The 17,456-nt window shown below is 50.7% G+C and overlaps 7 protein-coding genes across 7 annotated transcripts; 2 read left to right on the top strand and 5 right to left on the bottom strand.

The window, feature by feature from the left end:
- Positions 1 to 110: 110 nt before the first annotated feature.
- On the bottom strand, positions 111 to 1,250 carry DSM5745_09844 (uncharacterized protein; the record flags this gene model as incomplete). Its single annotated transcript, XM_026751860.1, has 2 exons — positions 111 to 232; positions 296 to 1,250. The coding sequence occupies 2 exons, from the start codon at positions 1,248 to 1,250 to the stop codon at positions 111 to 113; spliced, it is 1,077 nt and encodes a 358-aa protein (XP_026599592.1).
- A 2,441-nt stretch (positions 1,251 to 3,691) lies between these two features.
- On the top strand, positions 3,692 to 5,138 carry DSM5745_09843 (uncharacterized protein; the record flags this gene model as incomplete). The annotated part of the gene is made up of 4 exons (XM_026751859.1): positions 3,692 to 3,989; positions 4,043 to 4,102; positions 4,163 to 4,523; positions 4,583 to 5,138. The coding sequence occupies 4 exons, from the start codon at positions 3,692 to 3,694 to the stop codon at positions 5,136 to 5,138; spliced, it is 1,275 nt and encodes a 424-aa protein (XP_026599591.1).
- A 986-nt stretch (positions 5,139 to 6,124) lies between these two features.
- DSM5745_09842 (uncharacterized protein) lies at positions 6,125 to 7,836 on the top strand (the record flags this gene model as incomplete). Its single annotated transcript, XM_026751858.1, has 3 exons — positions 6,125 to 6,482; positions 6,539 to 6,932; positions 6,981 to 7,836. 3 exons carry the CDS (start codon positions 6,125 to 6,127, stop codon positions 7,834 to 7,836), a joined length of 1,608 nt encoding a protein of 535 aa, XP_026599590.1.
- Positions 7,837 to 9,420: 1,584 nt separating this feature from the next.
- DSM5745_09841 (uncharacterized protein) lies at positions 9,421 to 9,981 on the bottom strand (the record flags this gene model as incomplete). The annotated part of the gene is made up of 2 exons (XM_026751857.1): positions 9,421 to 9,742; positions 9,800 to 9,981. The coding sequence occupies 2 exons, from the start codon at positions 9,979 to 9,981 to the stop codon at positions 9,421 to 9,423; spliced, it is 504 nt and encodes a 167-aa protein (XP_026599589.1).
- A 1,551-nt stretch (positions 9,982 to 11,532) lies between these two features.
- Positions 11,533 to 12,554, bottom strand: DSM5745_09840 (uncharacterized protein; the record flags this gene model as incomplete). Its single annotated transcript, XM_026751856.1, has 2 exons — positions 11,533 to 12,119; positions 12,176 to 12,554. The coding sequence occupies 2 exons, from the start codon at positions 12,552 to 12,554 to the stop codon at positions 11,533 to 11,535; spliced, it is 966 nt and encodes a 321-aa protein (XP_026599588.1).
- Positions 12,555 to 14,264: 1,710 nt separating this feature from the next.
- On the bottom strand, positions 14,265 to 15,266 carry DSM5745_09839 (uncharacterized protein; the record flags this gene model as incomplete). Its single annotated transcript, XM_026751855.1, has 1 exon — positions 14,265 to 15,266. One exon carries the CDS (start codon positions 15,264 to 15,266, stop codon positions 14,265 to 14,267), a length of 1,002 nt encoding a protein of 333 aa, XP_026599587.1.
- A 700-nt stretch (positions 15,267 to 15,966) lies between these two features.
- DSM5745_09838 (uncharacterized protein) lies at positions 15,967 to 16,839 on the bottom strand (the record flags this gene model as incomplete). Its single annotated transcript, XM_026751854.1, has 1 exon — positions 15,967 to 16,839. One exon carries the CDS (start codon positions 16,837 to 16,839, stop codon positions 15,967 to 15,969), a length of 873 nt encoding a protein of 290 aa, XP_026599586.1.
- Positions 16,840 to 17,456: the final 617 nt, after the last annotated feature.

Here is a 17,456-nt window from a genome sequence, read left to right as displayed (position 1 = left end):
CGCTTCATGTGTGGAAAATAATGCCTTCTTTCTGTCTCAATGGCCGACCCTAAACCACTCCCTCCAACGCTAAATTCCACTATCGACGCATCAACAATGATAAGTGACACTTATTTCTGTCCGGAGTTTGCTTCATAGTCATGAAAGCGCAGCTCCGCATCCATATCAAGGTCGTAACGCTCTGCCAGAATGCGCAGTTGTTTCTCTGTTGGTAGAGAATAGAGGATACATCCTGATACCCCATATCAGCAACCTTAGCAACTTGCACGATTAGGAAGATTGAAAGTCGGCTTACCATGCCGTTCCTCTCGATCCCTCCTCCACTGCCTAATGCGCGATCGTAATTCTTCCTTCGAAGGACAATCTTGAGTCTGCCCGCGAATATCTTCGCTGTGGTTCAGACTCCGAGCGCGCGCCAGCATATCGGCCGTAGATTCATACCGCCCCCTCCACGCATTCTCAATCAGGGAGTCCAGACCGGTGTTTCCGGTATGGACTGCGGGTAAAACAACTTCATCGCGATCGTTAAGAGTTATTTCCGGCCGGGCGCCAGTCTCCAACTCGTAGATCAGGGAAGCCATGGCGAACATATCGGAGCCGTCTGAAACTGTCTCCGACTGTCCATTAAGAAGGAATGGAAGCGATGGATTCGGGTATCCGAAGGGACAGCTGGCGCTGAAATCAGAAAGTAGAGCATGTCCTTGTGCGTCCAGGAGGATGTTATCCTTCCGTATATCTGAATGTGCGATGCGAAGACTGTGGAGGTGAGAAAGCGCTTGGAGGATATCCTGGTACCAGAGCATCCGGACAGATTGAGGAGGTAGTTTGGTGTCGGGGAATGGTTGATATTTACGGAGGTAGACGCCTTCGGGGTAGCTTGTGTCGATGGCTTCAATGATGTTTAGGTGAGGGTGCTGTGATAGCAGGCGGAACACGCTTTTCTCATCTCGCATTAGACCGAAGTGAAAAATTGACTCGGAGGCATAGTCCCATTGGGCACGGGGGGTGGCATTTTCTGAAGGAGGCACGTATACCCTGCCTGCCTTCATAACAATATGATCATCAACATTATAGACTTGACCTGCTGCACCGACGCCGATGATCTCCAGATCTATTTGATACTGGACAGTAAGAGTAGAATCGGCATAGTTCTCGGGCTTGTTCTCGATATCTTTTTCAATGTCCGACAGTTGAGCTCTTTCAAGAGGGAATAGGAGAGAGAGGGCTCGCCACGAACGAAAAAGAGTCATTCGTGCGGTAAACCATACCGAAGACCAGAAGGAGAGCAAGTAAGAAAGCATGTTTGGTGCACCTTCTGTTTCCTTGAATGGTGGTTGGGAAACATTCAGATGGGAAGGAGTCACGCAACAAAGGGGGGGTTGCCAAGATGGTCACGTGGTTCATCTGCACATGCGGTACTGGATGCAGTCTGTAGGTACTTAGGAGGAATTGATCCTCGCTTTCGCAAAGGATAGATTGAGCTTGGCTGTGAGGTGGCCATGGAAAGCTTCCCTGTCAGATGGATAGGAATTCTAAGTACATGAAAAGCTACCATAATGTGATAGTTGCCCTCGCGAGTTTCACCTAGGGCTTCTTATACCTAGAAATAACCCCAACATTTGATTGATTCTTCGAAATTTCGACCAAATGTTTTCATCAGCCCAATATCTACTCATCAATTCTCCCTCCCCTACCTGCCCTTTTCATTAAATGCGATTCAGCTCGGAAGGTTGCTTGGCGTTATGATCTGTTTGCCACGCCACATTACCCCAGAGCTCATGAGTATAGAGCGGCAGAATCATTACCTCCTGTGCTAGTGCTAGTGTCCATTTGGCACTCCAGCGCACGTTGGGCAGCTCCTTTGTCGGTTGCGGGAGCTCCCCATGAATCTCTCTGGCCATGGTTGTGGGTGGTTTTCTGGGCATGGGTGGGGTTCACGCCGCTCGATTGTATGACCACAGGTGAAAGTAACAGTAACAACCCAGATATCACACATCTTTGTTGACCAGTAGGTGCTTGGGTTGCGTGACTAGAAGATCAAGGCTGAATATAGAATAACAGCAACACAGTACTAGGACTTTATGAGGCTCCAACTTTGTGGGAGTAACCTGGATGAAGAGAAAGCTCACTGAATTCACATAAGTCAAGGTCAGCCTTTTTTATATTATGATGGGCCACATCAGGCTGGTAGGGCGTTTCCGGCTCCGCAGCCTCTTACGCAAGAGAGTCGTGTTTTCTCCAAGCAGCTACTTACATGCGGATGGCAAGGCTGGGGTGAAGCCTGCCCGCAGTTGTAGTCTTGCGCTTTGACACTCGAGGTGCTGTTTGATTGGCCTCAAACTCTGGTCTTGCTCTAGGCAGCTGCATCTACTTTCCAATCATTTGCAGCCAACCTGTTGGTAATCTGTGTTGGCGGCCATCACTGACGCCGGGGCCTGTCTATGCTTGGCAATAGCCAGTGAATGTCATAGATAAGCGCCACGGATTTTTGCCCAACTTATCTAGAAGGCAAAGCCAATCGGCGGCTTCAATTCTCTCATGGCGCCAGACAAGAAGGCGATATGATGTTGGAAAAATATTGGGGCGCGGAAGCAAGCATGAGCCTTTGGCACACACACATATCAACAGCACAGGATCTTGTTTCTCCAAGTAATCCGTACAGGGCGCAGAATGTTGAACCGCAGTATTTTCCTCGACGACGAGGCTGGGCCGAACGGAATTTGAGTCGCGGGTTCTCGGTTATTTTGCTTCTGAGCATACCATATTCCTAAAACGCTCGACACAACACTTGTTACCGCTGAATTAGATTTCAGTATGCAAGTAGTAAGTGTGGCTCTCTTATCCAGAATCACGACTGTCTTACCCGTCATGTTAAGTTCCACGTGGATTTCTAGGTAGGCGCAAGTCTTTTTCTTCCGTAAAAATTATTGCATTCCTGGCGACTTGATTGACCAACCATGTCTTTGTCCTCGCAGCAAATATCAGGAACATGTTGTGTTAAAAACTAGATCAGACGTTTTTGAAGTAAAATCTTGAGAGAATCGCCCTACTAGAGGATTCAAAATCCAGTGTGGAAGACTGGAACTGATAAAAGCTAATCCAGGGCAAACGTCGGTAAGGGCATTATAAAGTATTACAAAGTATCAAAAGATTATCATTATAGTTTACATAAAATCAAGGCAGTACATCTACAGAAAGAGACTTTCAATAAGGTTACATAACTACCTACCAGGTACCTGAATAGTCGTGAAAACACCCCTCCACCGGGATAGGATCCAATCGTCACCCATTCAGCAAGCGGGAGGGCCCTTGGGACATCACAGGAAGAATCAAGCCCATCATGAGCCAATCAGTTACTCATCCGTTTGCTGCTAGAGGCACACCATCTACCTGTGATACCGAAATATTCATCCCGGCGGCCCTGCATTGAAGACATCCACAGTCAAACAGAATATTTCTTTTGTTGTTTAGGTCACACCTGTCATTTCGTTAATATTCAACTCTCTTCCGCCGTTAACCAGTTATCCAGCACTTTCCAGCAAGCTACTGCTGCTGCCAGAACTGTCCGTATCTATCTGCTACCCCGACCGCCCATTGCGGTTACCCCGACTACAATATCGTTGGCTATCACCCGACTTATTCGTGGACTAAAGCGCCATAACCATTCAGATACCATTAACTTTGGCGAAAGATGTCAGACCCCGCGAAAAAGCGAGGCTGGGAGACTGAGCTGCCTGAGCGTCCGGCAGGTGCAAAGAAGTTGAAATCAAGCGACAGTCTAGCCTTGAGCCAGGCTGACCCTCTCGGCCACCTCAACAAGGACGTCCTGCATCTCATAGGGTCATACCTCACGCCAAAAGACATTGTACGCTCTGAGAGGGTCAGCGAGAGATGGCAAGCCGTGTCTGAATTCTGGCTAGCGGCGGTGATCGCTAAGTTCCTCAAGATCGAGCCCGGCAACCCCCTATACGCAGATCAGAAAAAGTATAGTATGTACATAGGTCGCATTTTGTTCATTGAAATGCCCGGCTAATGTCCGCAGCCTATCAGCTGAACGCCATGGGGCTGGAAAAGATCACATACGCAGATCAAAAACAAAGCAGTACGTGCATAGAACCCAGGCCAGTCATGGATGGTTCCAAGCCCTGGCTAACGTCTGCAGTTTGCCGGCTACATTCTCTGAGAGGTGGTTATTCTACTACAGCTGTGAGATTACATTATGATTCTTTTCTTCATCCCTTTTCGCATGTTTGCTGGCGTCGAGACTTCATGGTGCAGGTTGGACCCACTGCGAGATTCTTCTACAGGAATGACGGTCCACAGCCGGAGCATGTCGGTGACAACCTGTACTGGAGATGGTACTCAGGCTCTAAGCTTCCAGGGGGGGGAAAGTTCCAAAAAGTGCCGATGACGCGATTCTGCACGCCTGATGATGCGGGAGTTGGAATAACCCATTTAGCAGCGAATGATGATGGAATCGTGCTGATAAAGTTAAGACCAGGTAGGAATGCGGCATGGGAAAGGTAACCTTACCTAAAAGAACTGTTTCTATGCTGTCTCAAATCATAACTGATGTGCACAGGACTGTTGTTCATTCTCTGGTTGATGATAAGGTGCTTTGGCAGGATGACTCCCACCTGCAAACACAAAACATAATCCTCGAAGAGGATGAAGTGACCCACCTACTTGGTCAGGAGAGGCTTTACGCTTTATCGCTACCGCCGTTCCCGGGCTGGATCGTGGCTCGTAACTTCCGCACGGGGTTTCTCCTCTACCAGCATCGGCTTGGACGTGGACCTCTAAGTGACAGCAGATTGGCCTGTGAAAAGGCGAGACTCTTCCAGGCCACCAACGGCAACGAAATCATCATAGTATACCCAGCAAAAACAACATATGGCCCTTTCAACATCATTAACGCAAGCAATGGTCACCATGTCAGGAGCCTGTCGTACAAAGGGCTTGAGAGGTTCGATCAAATCCGCACCCACCCAGCAAGCAGGCGGATGGCCATCGTCGATACCTGGGACTACGAATTGAGCCTTTGTGCTCTGAAACGCGAGTATCCGGTGCCGAGCTCTAACATGCGCGTTACCATTCTCCGGTACTTTGCTTACCACCCAGACGCCAAGTACATGTAGAGGCTTTCACACACCGACGCGCTTATCACAGGTACTGAGCCCAATCCCTCCGGAGAAACCTGGAGCGGTCCACTGGCCATTGATCCGTTCTCCATGACGGCCATTACATCAACACACGAGCAGCTCAATGGGCGCACTTATCAGTGGCGCCTCCGGAGCCGCCCTTTTGTCCGCACAGACAGCGCAGCAGTCCGGACCCGTATTGAGGCTCAAATGCGGCGAACGAGCCGTGCGTCTCCGGTACTCCGTCAGTGCTTTGTCCTCGGTGAAGGGGTTAGCATTTCCGCGCCTCCTAGCATGGTACGCAGTGATCGAGGTAGAGGGAAGATGGTAATTCGTGGTGATTCTGCTCACGGGCAAGATACGAACGGCTATGATCGTGGTTGGGAGGGCCATTTTACTGACAGCGGGAGCGTTCTCTTTCAAACGCGAGGTGAGTATTCGTTTAATCGAGGCTACTTTTCTTTGAAGTTTGTCTAGGGATTTAGATTCGTTGCATGGCCATACGGCCCTAGCGCTTTGTGGTGGAGCGTTATTTGTGCTCCTAAGGTTGATGCTGCATGTATCTTGTGGGGGGGTAAGAGATGGCGGCATCACAGAAATGTAATTATTGAAGTGTAGTCCTATTATTTATTAGAGTGGCCTAAATGTACAGCAATCTGTATAACGTAAAGCCATTTTGCCCCTTGGAGGACATAACCATAGCTTCATGGTTCACGCCATCTGAATTGAAATATTGCAGATGCATCTTTCTTTCTTATGGATTCATTGTCAGGATAATCCCACGCCAACCTTTTGCTTCCAAGCGCCTCTAAACGCTTCCATGCCCCTTCCTGCCTTCTATCCATCAAGCTACGGCTACTATAGCACTTTCCTTACCACCACCCACCATCGTGACTTCCATCTACCACCCATTTCTTAGTACCCCCACTCTCAGTCCTTCACAACCGAGCAAGATAGAAACGTCAAGATTCACTGCTACAAGAATGTCCGAGCCTACGAAGAAGCGAGCCCACCAAGGAGGCCATGACTCCACTTTCGCGAAGAGAATGAAGGGGCTCAACATCCGCGAGGGAGGCCATCACTTTACATTCGCGAAGAGAATCAAAGGGCACAACATTCCCAAGCGAGCCGATCCGATCAAGTATCTAGTCCCCAATGTCGTCAACATTATCGCCTCACACCTCACACCGCAGGATGTGGTTCGCATGGAGAGAGTCAGCAAGGCCTGGCAACTGTTTGCCGTGACATGGTTAGACAAGCTGGGTAATCAACTCATGGACGGGCCCTCGCCTGTGGGTGTGCAACTTGACAAGCTCACATGTGGAGATGAAAAACGGTATAGTACGTGACCATCTGGTAGGTAGAGCTGTTGCTATCATGGCTAACATACACTCCAGTCTGCCAGCTCTATGCTCTAAGGAAAGGACATCCGGCTTCCATTCTTGAAATCGAATACAATACTAGACCCATCCCGGACGGCCTCATTGGCCCCGTTTGCTGGCGCCGACACTTCGTTGTGTGGCCTACGATGGAATCTTCGGAACAGAATCCAGTGCAAGCGGATGGACAGCAGGATGTCCTTGGTGACACTCTACGTTGGACGCGGTTTCCGGACTCTTTTAGTTTGAAGATCAATTCAGAGGTCAGACAGCTAGAAGGCAGAATTCCGGCGACGCAGTTTTCCACCCGTGGTACTTCCGAGACAGCTGTCATAACCCACCTCGCGGCGAACGACCAGAGCATTATACTGGTACAGCTGACGTTTGACCGTGACTTCGGGTCCCACGAAAGGTATCTTTGCATAAATCTTGGATTCCGTAATTTAACTAATGGCGACAGGAATGTTGTTTACTCAATAGCCGATCACAGGGTGTTATGGCAGGAGGACACTGATCCTACGATGCGTGACGGGTCGGAGAGGCAGCCATATCTGCTGGGTGAGGAGAGAGTCTACACTTCCCAGTATCTTCGCGCAACTGGCGAGAACTGGCTCGTCGCGTATGATTTCCGGACAGGAGCTCAGCTATACAAATCTAGACCTCATATGCATGATTCATCGCTGTCTACCAAGAATATGAAGCTCCTTCAAGCTGCTCGTGGCGAGGAAGTCCTCATACAGCTTTCCGACTCCGGCACTGAGCATAGAGCCCATATCATCCGAGGGATCAACGGACACCTTCTTGGACAAGTGGAGCTGAAGCCTCATCCCATGGGCCAGTTCAGAAACATGGTAACGTATCCAGCAAGTGGACAGATGGCCATCCTGGATTACACGTTCTATAGAGGTCCACCTGCCCAAAGGTTGGCTGATCAGCGTCCGATTAGGACCTTAGTAGTCATCTTTAAGCACTACTCCTACGATCCAGATACCGGGTATTCACACCGATGCACTGACGCTGTGTTAATCGATGCGACAGGCAGGGGCGGCATTCCTTCCAGTGCTAGTGCTGACCGTCGCCACGAGTCTCTAAGTGCCTTTAACCCATTCTTTATGGCGCTCCTTAGGACGTGCGATCTGCCGACAGTACCTCCAGTTCGCCCCGTGCCCCCAGGGCTGCGGCCGACATGCGGGAGCTGGCCGCTGATCCCCACCGAAGACAAGGATCAACGAAGGATCGCTGAGGCTGCACTCGTGGAGGAATTCGGGGAATCTAGCCTTTCCCCTCCTCTGCGTCATTGTTTAGTCCCCGGTTAACGTGTACCCTCCGCCCGCTCTTTGGTTTCGACAGATGGGCAACAGGAGGTTGTATTACCTGGTCCACAAGATGTTAGACCTTTGAAGTTTTGTATGGGTGATGAAGGGGTTCTGTTTTTCTGTCGGAACAGGGGCCTCTTTATGAGCTTTGGCTAGGTATAAGTCTTTTCAACCGACTACCTAAGTACATAGGGCTGTATCGGAATTATGGATGTCTTGACTGATTGTGGCGTTCTTATACGTAGCGGTAACATATGGAACTTTATCTACTACCTGAAACGTACAGGGACAGTCGGGCCGTAAGCATATATCTAAGTGTATCTTAATTCAGACACTGCTTCCTGGGCTCTAGCATGAGGTCCAGGACCAACACTCCCCGTAATTATGCCCCGGGGTAAGCAAAGCAACCGGTCAGCGATCTAAGGATGCTCGCTCGCCTGAGACCTTATATGTATTTCAATTACCTTGGTCACTTACACTTTAGACTGCATTTTGTTTATTCAGAAATAACCAGGACATTGGTTATTCGTCGTCCCTCTACTGTACAATAAATGCCCCAACATACCCTACCATACTAACCAACTTAAGCCTGCTCTTCTTAGCCTTCGGTCCCTTTCTCTCCAAGATGCCCAGAAAACCGCTGGATTTCAGTTCCTTGTCGCCATGTCTACTCGCATCCTACGACTCCTGGTCAGAGTGTATGGCAACTAAACAGAAACGCTGTCGTTGCGCTCACGGGGCTATATCAGAAGGCTTTACGTGACTTCACCCTACCAATTCGCCACTCCGGCATCTTTTTCTTCTTGGTGATAATGATGGCGATCAAATATTGTTTTAAATCTATGGATGGACGACGTATGCACAGCGGTAGTACTCCCTCCCAGTGACTTTGCATACAGTAACTAGAACCGCGGGCGGGTTAAATTAAAAGGCACAAGTATGTTTCGCAATCCATGTGAATGATAGCAGGATTCGGTTTGAGCGTGGCGATTCTTCGTCAGTGAAAGTTCTACAGTAGTGTTGTGGAGCCCTGCGGTGTCAACTATCAGGAATATATATTTCAACGCCGGTCAAGGGTAGCGGCAAATGCCCATCGTCTGTCGGCGCATTTGTGTGGTCACTCAAGGACAGCAATATGGGTAGCGTAAATAGAACCTCAAGCAGGTCTTGATATAGCAGTTTTTTTTTTTTTTTAAACAATAGGTTACATGTGTCTGCTCTGTAGGATGGTGCATTCAAAAACCCGCCGATAGAGTTGTCCAACTTGCATCAATCAAAAAAAGTGGCATATAGACCACAATTTTGTCACGTGTTAACATCAAAATGGGGCTGTGGTTTAGTGGTATAATGTTCCCTTAGCATGGGAGAGGTCCTGGGTTCGATTCCCAGCTGCTCCATCTTTTTGCTTTTATCTGTTATTTTCTTCACAGGTTTTAATCTAAAAGCTTGCTTACATATGTTAATATAAGGCAGACTAACATCAAATGGGGCTGTGGTTTAGTGGTATAATGTTCCCTTAGCATGGGAGAGGTCCTGGGTTCGATTCCCAGCTGCTCCATTCTTTTTTTGCTTTTTGTTCCTTCATTAGCAATAATTAAGTACATCGAGCCCAGAACTTTGGTTGGTCGCAGGCTGCCCTTTATAATTCCCTTCAATCGTCTCCCCGTCTGTGTATTCTATTCCCCCCTCTTTCTCACATATCAATCGCCTCTCCCATAGCGATCGCCTGAGGAATATATGAAGCCGCCGGACGAGGAGAATGGCTATTATGAGCGCTGCATAGAGCGCGACGAAATCGGGGACCGTCGGACGAGGGTAGTGGCGGCCTGATTGAGGGGAATCGTCGGGTAGTATTGGTAAAGGCCCGGGCTCAGTGTTCGGCCGGGGTTGATCGTGATTACTGCGCCTGATTGCTCTTAGTACTGCAGCAGTGTATCGTGACAGAAGGTGCAGTGCGACTTACACAAGAGCGGGGGAGTCCGACTCGCCGGTAACCGTAATGTCGGTGTCATGGCGATCGTCCGCTGATTGATTCGTGTCATATCGACGGACCGAGTCGAGTGTCTGATCGTCGTCTCCAAGCCAGCGCTCATAGTCCGTTGCCGGTCTGGGCGATTTCTTCGCTCTGGCGGTTGCTGGAGGCATCGTGAATACCTAGACTGATATCCGTCTTGGCTCGTGGATGCAGGTCAAATAAAGAGCAAATAAGAACTGCTATTTTCTCCCATGGACAGGACGCAGGACATGTCTGAACAGCAAGAACGAAGACACCTAAGGTGGAGATCCAGCCAAACCAGGCAGCAAAGTAAAAGCTTGAGCGATTTAGCTGTCGGGGGCCAGAAGGGGACGGATTGCGCCATCATATATGTCCCTGGGTCCACTGAACCTTGTGACAGCCTGGTCGGACTGCGCGGACGCCGGTCGGAGGCACATGTCTTTGTCCTTGGACTGAAAGGACCAGGCTCTGACTCAAGGACCCTGAATTGAGGCTCAGCCACGATAGCATGCAGGTGCCCGACGCCCAGGCGAATCAGGACCAACACCAAAGCGCAGTTAGTTAGGGTTATTATAGCCGGATCCTGGCACCAATTAATAAGTCTGCGATTGCCCGTCCATTTCGTCCTCGCCCCCAACCAGATTTTACAGCATCTGTACCACGTGCAGACAAAGACTGGCCATGAGTCGTATAAAAGGAATGGGCCGCCGAGAAAGCGTCCCTGGCTTTAGTCACACCGTCCTAGAAGTTCTCCGAGCCGATGCGACCCTACCTCGTATTGGATTAAACTAATTCTTAGCTGCAGGGCCCTGCATGTGGCCAGCTTGGCTTGTCTTAAACTAATAATAATCCATTGGACAGCGTTGGAGATTGCGTCGGCTGTCTTTTCGGAGCAGGACCGCGCATTTCCCCAATATAGAGGGCTACCGCGTTCGACTTTCAATTGGTGCATCGACTATTCTGATATTGTCGTCCTAACCCTATCCGTATAATGTACCACGTCAGAACCCAGCCAGCGCGTGGCGCCCATCGTAAGTGTAGATCGCTCGTAAGGTAATCAGCCATGGCGCGGCAATCTCCGAGGCAGCGGATGGCAAAGCCTAATACTACGTGGAGTATATTGAGACAAGGATGGGACGCCTAACAACACCCGATAAAAAGCGAAGAGTTTCCTATCTGCATCTCGATGTCAGCATACCTTTTCCCTATGTTGAAAGAAGCCATAGCGCTGCCAAAACCATTGCTGCTGTACCGGATCTTCGGTTTGCGGCAAAAAGGTATCGCTATTTGACCGAATTGGGTTCTGCATCTAGGATATGGTAAATGGACGAATGCCGTCGGTGGATGCGGAGGAAAGTTGCGATAGGCGGTTTGTTTAAGAGCCCTAACGGGCGACACCAGACGTAAAATGCTACTATGGTAACCAAATCCATGCCCTTTTCTATATTCCAACTTAGGTAGCCGCATGACCACCCCGGCCGGTAATCCATGCTAAGCGCTCCGATTGGTATTCATTCCGTTTTTGATAATCGCGAGACCTGAGCAGCGACGACTACACAGTAAAAACTCTCGTTCAAACGTACGAAGAGGAGAGAATGACAACATTTCGGTCCCGAAGACAGCATATAGACTCAATTCCAGCAATGATTTTAACAACAGCACTCAAGTCTTCCAAGGGCTAAGGTTGTCCCATGTCGGCTTCATGTGCGTTTAGCCCTAAGCCACTTTAGCACTCTACTCGCACCCTTCATCACTCTAGCATCCCGACTAGTACTCGCAACGTCCGACCCTTCGCCCTTCTGATCCTCGCTCGCAACCGCCGCACTACCGCTCGCACTCTCCAACCCTCCACCCTTCTGATACTCGCTCGCAAGCGCCGCCATATGCTCCGCAGCCCTCCTCGCCAAGTCCCTCGCCTCCTCACTAAAAACAGCTGTCTCCGCCCGAAGCGCAAAAGCCCGCTGCCACTTGTCCCAGTCCTCCAGCTTAACAAGGGCCCGAGTGCCGGCCCTCAATCTCTCAAGAGCCTCGCGATTATCCGGCGCCGTCAGAAGTCTGAAGAACGCGTCGCCGTCGTACAGGACCCACATCGCACACACGGCGATCGTGTAGTTCGCATCCTGCGGGAACTCGACATCCTTTGCCAGCGGCTTGTTCTCGAGGTAGTCCTGGAACGCGTAGATTCTGCTAATCGCGAGGCTGGTCAGGCCGGCTGCTTCGAGGCGCGCGTAGAAGGCGCAGGCGTTGACGACGCCTTGGGCTTCGGATTTGTCCTCGAAGGCCCAGACTATAAGATAACGGTTGATTAGTAGTGTATTGGACGAGAATGACGAGTTTACGTACGCAGGGTGCTGCTGTGCGCAAATTCCTGCGTCCCCTCAAGGGTCTCGGTTGGATCCTCGGGATGAACGATCTTGTCGGATTCCGCAAGGCGTTGGTACAGCGCTAGGAGCTTTTCCTGAGCCGGGTGCGAGTAGGGGATTTGCTCTGCGATGTCCCAGATAAGCACGAACATGCCGTCCTCTGCGTGTGACGATTTTATGGTCTTCTTGGGGAGCATGGCGTAGAGGAGCGCGAAGGCTTCATCGAGCGAGTGCGAGGCGTCGGCTGTGGGGTCGAGGTATTCGTTGAGGACCTGGAAGGCTTTCCAGATGGTGAAGTCTCCGTGGACTTCGTGCGGATCGTCTCCGTCTGGCTTGAGGTGGAGGTTCAGCGCTGACATGATGGGTCTTGGTTAAGATGGGATGGATAATGAAATTTGGGAAAGATTGAGTTTGAGAGGAATCAGATGCAGTCGCAGAGTAAGACACCTGGCTCTTGTATCTGCGCATCGAAGAAAAGATGGATATTTGACAGCGACAAACCAACAAAGAAATGTAGGCGCCTGGGCCAAAAGTGCTCAAAGACATACTTTGGTAATTAGGCACCGGCCATGGCTGGATTGCACCTGGGGCGCAGAGCTCTTTGTTATGGAAAGCTGGGCACTTCAAGTTCACTCCTTGGCAGGTAGACAGCAGCCAGCAGGCATAGAAACAGAGGATGTTCTTTCAAGATTCTGATGCCATTGTGCAGCTGATGGAAATTCAAAATACAAAGCCCACTGCAACAATGAGGCCATTGGCCTCCTTTCATTGCAGCGAGCTCAGTATGCAGGCTGGAGAATATAGATTGGCAGTATTACAAACGATTCTGAGCATTCTCCATGAAATCCCACGAACTTTCATTGACTTACCACATTGCATCCATCAAAGATGGGCTGGCGCTATACCAACCATCCCGAGAAGGTACGTTACCACACTGCACAAAGAACGCCCCATCCTTGGAACCATGGTTGGTCGTTGCCATTCAGTCCTAACCGTTCCCTCCGTTGTTAGGTTTACGTCCTCTGTCGGCCCTACATCGATGGCCAGAAGACCAACCGGGAAGAGGACTATTATCTCACACACACACGCGCCCGCGCTTTGCTCCCCACGGAGGTACGACCCAGCCACAACAAATACAAAGGCAGAAGGCCACATGCGCACTACGATAGAGAGGGCCATTTCGTGAAAGAGCGAGAAGGACTAGAGCCACTAGGTGAACATATCCCGCCCTATCGCGGCCTACCGCGCCCCGTGCTGTTTGCCTATGCAGGCGTCGAGTTTGACTACCAAAACCAGAATGCTTCCGGCAAACCCAGCGAACGATCCGCCTATTCTAAATTATTCAAGAAAATGAGGGACAGAGTCAGATGGTCGTGTTCTCCTCAAATGTGGGCCTACAACAAAGGACCCTGCCATAATATTGGTATTCTATCATGTCCAATCATCAAACTCACTACTACTCCACGAGACCTCCTTTGGCTCAGCTGCAACTAATCAGTTCCAACGGTCTCGGGCGCCCAGGGCCAAAGCCTCTTCCCGGTGCCTCAGGGCATAAACCTTTCCGCGACGCGCTTTTGAGACATTTCGCCGATGATATCCAACCACCCCGCAAGTAGCCCTCAAAGCGATTTTCCAGGTGTATCTCAGATATAGGTCGGTCGTTGTATAACGGGGGACCTAAGTGCTTTGAGATGGTATGGCCGGCTGCGTTGTCAGCGAGCTCGCGGACGCTCTTTACCTACCGTGTCGACAAAGACGAGACCTTTATCCACGGATCCGGGATTGAGGCGCAGGCTAGAAAGCCGGACGGGGTCACTGATAGTTTCTCTGGATTATCAGATCACTTTCTGTGTGTTGAACGATTCACTTTCCCTAGTCCAACTAGTACCCAGAAATACAGGACGGTAAAGCACCCCTCTAAGACCTAAAATGATTGACCACCAGATTGATTCACCATTTTCGAACTATTGGCTATATCCTTAGGAAAGGGTTAGAGGTGAATGGTACATCCGTAATAACAACAACATGAGCTGAGAGAACTGATATACATATTCGTTTACCAAGGACCTTCATTGGTTCTGCTCCAGCGTTCTCAAAGTCTTCCACAACAAAACCTGTGCATAGACAACATGAAGCTCATACACGAGCCACGGCAATTTCTTCCAATCTCTTTTCGTTTGGCCTCCAGGATACATATCACCACACTCAACAGTGACATACGTGATCCTAGCCGTCTCATCCGATATCCGTTCTACGATAAACTCCTGGAATCCACCATCCATTAATCGCCAGGGCAGGCCGTATGAAGCGGCTTTGTTGACGGCGTTCACCAGACTGTGCGGAAATCTCCAATAGAGCAGTGTTCCGCCCGCGTCCGTTACCCACTCTTCATTGACCGATAAAGCTTCTTCGTTGGAAAGGAACTCAGAGACTGGATGAGCTGTTTCGGCGGGCAAGATTGGTGGCTGCAGAGGTAGTTTCCGCGACGAGCTCCAGCTCCCCAGCGTGAACGCACCCATACTACTCCCCCGTCCGAAGAGCAAGCTGCCGGGCGTAAAGGACAGTGGCGGCACATTCCTATCTAGAAAGAACGCCTCCACCCCCTTGGCTCGAGCATCCAAGAATGCACCGAGAAGATTCCGCGACAGACCATAAGCATCGTCATCTTCGTTTGCTCCCCTGCCCTGCCCATCTTCTCCTTTGGTACAGAACCCATACCTCTCAAGCTGCTCAACCGGAACATCAACCTGCAGCGCCACAAATGAAGTCACCCAGTGCGTTTTGCTTTTGCTGGAGGTGTTTCCGTCCCCATGGGCAGACCCACTTGCGCTCGCGCCCGGCCACGACGACAGGACAACCGACTTTCCCGTTCCCCATGGAGATGCTGGTGCCGGTTCGTCCGACTCAATGAGATTCCGACATGCGCTTGACTTTGGTAGTTTGGTGACTGGCACACGGGGACATAAGCGGTCGAGATGCTGCTTGCTGAGGTAGAGTGCTATTGTGCCGCCCAGGGCGAGGATGGAGACAGTGGTTGCGAGGCGTGATTTTGTCTGGAATAGGTTCGACATGATAGAGGAGGTTCAGTTGTGGATTTTAGGCGTTCGCATGTTCTAGCTGTCGTTTAAGTAAGGCGATCAGTGCTTAGGGCATCGGGCGCAGATGCAATGGGGCCCGGTTTGGTCCGAGATACCGACCCGAAGGGATCAATCACGCGGACACTGGGAGAGATGTGACTCATGGATCGAAAATGGTCTTTCTGGTGCTTTCGAAAGCTTCTCTATTGCTGTCTTGCAAAGTTGTTCCCATCTTTGAGGCCCCAACAACTACCCTACCTAACTGTTTTGATAGCTCGGCCACGAAGCCCGTCAACAGCCCTAACAGCCCTAACATGCCTTCGGCGTATCAAGCGAACCCCGCATTTAACAAGCTCAGTTTTATTTTCCGTTGCCGAACGCAACTAGTGCTTCCTCCTCGAGAGGCTGGAATTGTGACGTACAAATGTTGGTTATCTAGGTAGAGCAGGGGTGTTGAGCCTGGACACGAACAGGCCGGGGAGCGCGGTATCAACTTGCCCATCTACTGTTAAAATGCAAATAGAATTCTGGAATTAGATTATATTAAAATAAGGTGCTTATAAGACGGAAGACGCGTTCCAAATCAACAGGTAAACCATATATTATTATCTTATACTAGATGCAAAGAGCGTACAGGACTCCCATCCCACGTAAAATGACCTTCAATGCAGGTACCGGTATAGAAATAGACCCATCACCTGCCGTCCCGGAACGCCAAATGCTCTTTCTGAACCGCCTCCTCCGGATCAACACCCACAAGCCTCCACATCGCATCTCGCCAAACCTTCATGCACCCGGGCTGCTCGAGCACATCATTCTGCGCATCAATCGCATACTGCCAGATTGGCCTGAGCGGCTCAGGGAAATTCAACTTTTCATCCCACTCGTCCAACCCCCTCCCGTGCAGCTCGTAGCACTCCCGCAGTTCCATCAGCCACGCGCTCCAGAGTGTCCGTGCGCCGGGCCGTATGCAGTCGCGTATGCCGAGGTGGATGAGGATGTGCGCGAAATACATGGGGGACGGAATGAGGACGGAATCGAGGTGAGCGGGGAATCTCCCGCCGCGAGATTCAGTGGGATTCGGACCCGAGATATGCGCGTACAGGAAGCGCGCTTGGCTGTTGATACGGCCGTCCTCACCGGGGAGAATAGCCGGCGGGCCAAGCGGGCAAAGATCCGACGTCGGGGGGAGGAAGGCCGAGGCCTTGTACAGCGCGATCACCGTGTCAAGCTGGTACAGCGTATCCCGGTGCCCGTGGACATGGTACGCCGGGAACGGGTGGAAGGGGCTGTAGTGTTCCTTTGTCTGGCGCCTCGACCGCATTTCCTCGACGACGGGGCAGAGCCCGTCGTCCCAGTCTTGGCGCGTGCAGAGGACGTGGCCGTTGGCGAGGAGCGTGTCGAAGGCGGCGGTGACGTTGGCGTCGTCGAGGAGGAATTTGTAGTCTGGTTGCGTGGGGATGTCGGAGCCGTAGGTGGCTAGCAGGTGCTCGCCCCAGAGGACGGCGCCGATGCCCGCGGCTGCGAGGGTTTTGGTGACGCGGTGGATTAGAACGGCGGGTTCCATTGTGCTGATTCGATGATTGGGGGGATGGCAGATATGGGTTGTCATATTTTTGGTAGGACGAGCCATTGATCCTTCTGTGGGCGAAGAACTAACTGCAATTCCACGAGAGTCCGCTATAGTACTGTTGGCCAGGTCATGTAGAGCCTTAATATAGACGAGAGGCTTTGTTCCCAACATTGTGCTACGGTTGTCAAACCCTTTGGAGAGTCTTTGTGCCGGAACAATGAGGCAAAGAGAGTATCAAGTCCGGCCTTTGCCAGGAAAACAATGATTCATCAGAACTATTGCGAAAAGAAAGCCTCCGGGGAAAGGACAAGGATGTTGAAGGCCTTTGTCCATTATATTAAATGCATTGTTTTTCAAATACAGTGACTTCAATGCCGAGGGCAAACTGCCAGGATATCTTGATAACAATGCAAATACAACATCAACAACCACAACTCCCGCTAACAAGGCATCACTCTAAGCATCCCTCTTATTATCACCCAGAATAATCCCCTCAACAACACTCCTCTCCCCACTCCTCTCCACCAAACCCCTAAAAACACCCCCCTGAATCCCCAGCAACTCCCTCGGACTCCCCCACTCCACAACCCGTCCCTCATCCAGGACAAGAA

Source organism: Aspergillus mulundensis (assembly GCF_003369625.1).
Source record: "Aspergillus mulundensis strain DSM 5745 chromosome Unknown scaffold_13, whole genome shotgun sequence".
In the NCBI taxonomy this organism is placed as follows: domain Eukaryota; kingdom Fungi; phylum Ascomycota; class Eurotiomycetes; order Eurotiales; family Aspergillaceae; genus Aspergillus; species Aspergillus mulundensis.
This window is presented reverse-complemented; position numbering and strand designations above follow the sequence as displayed.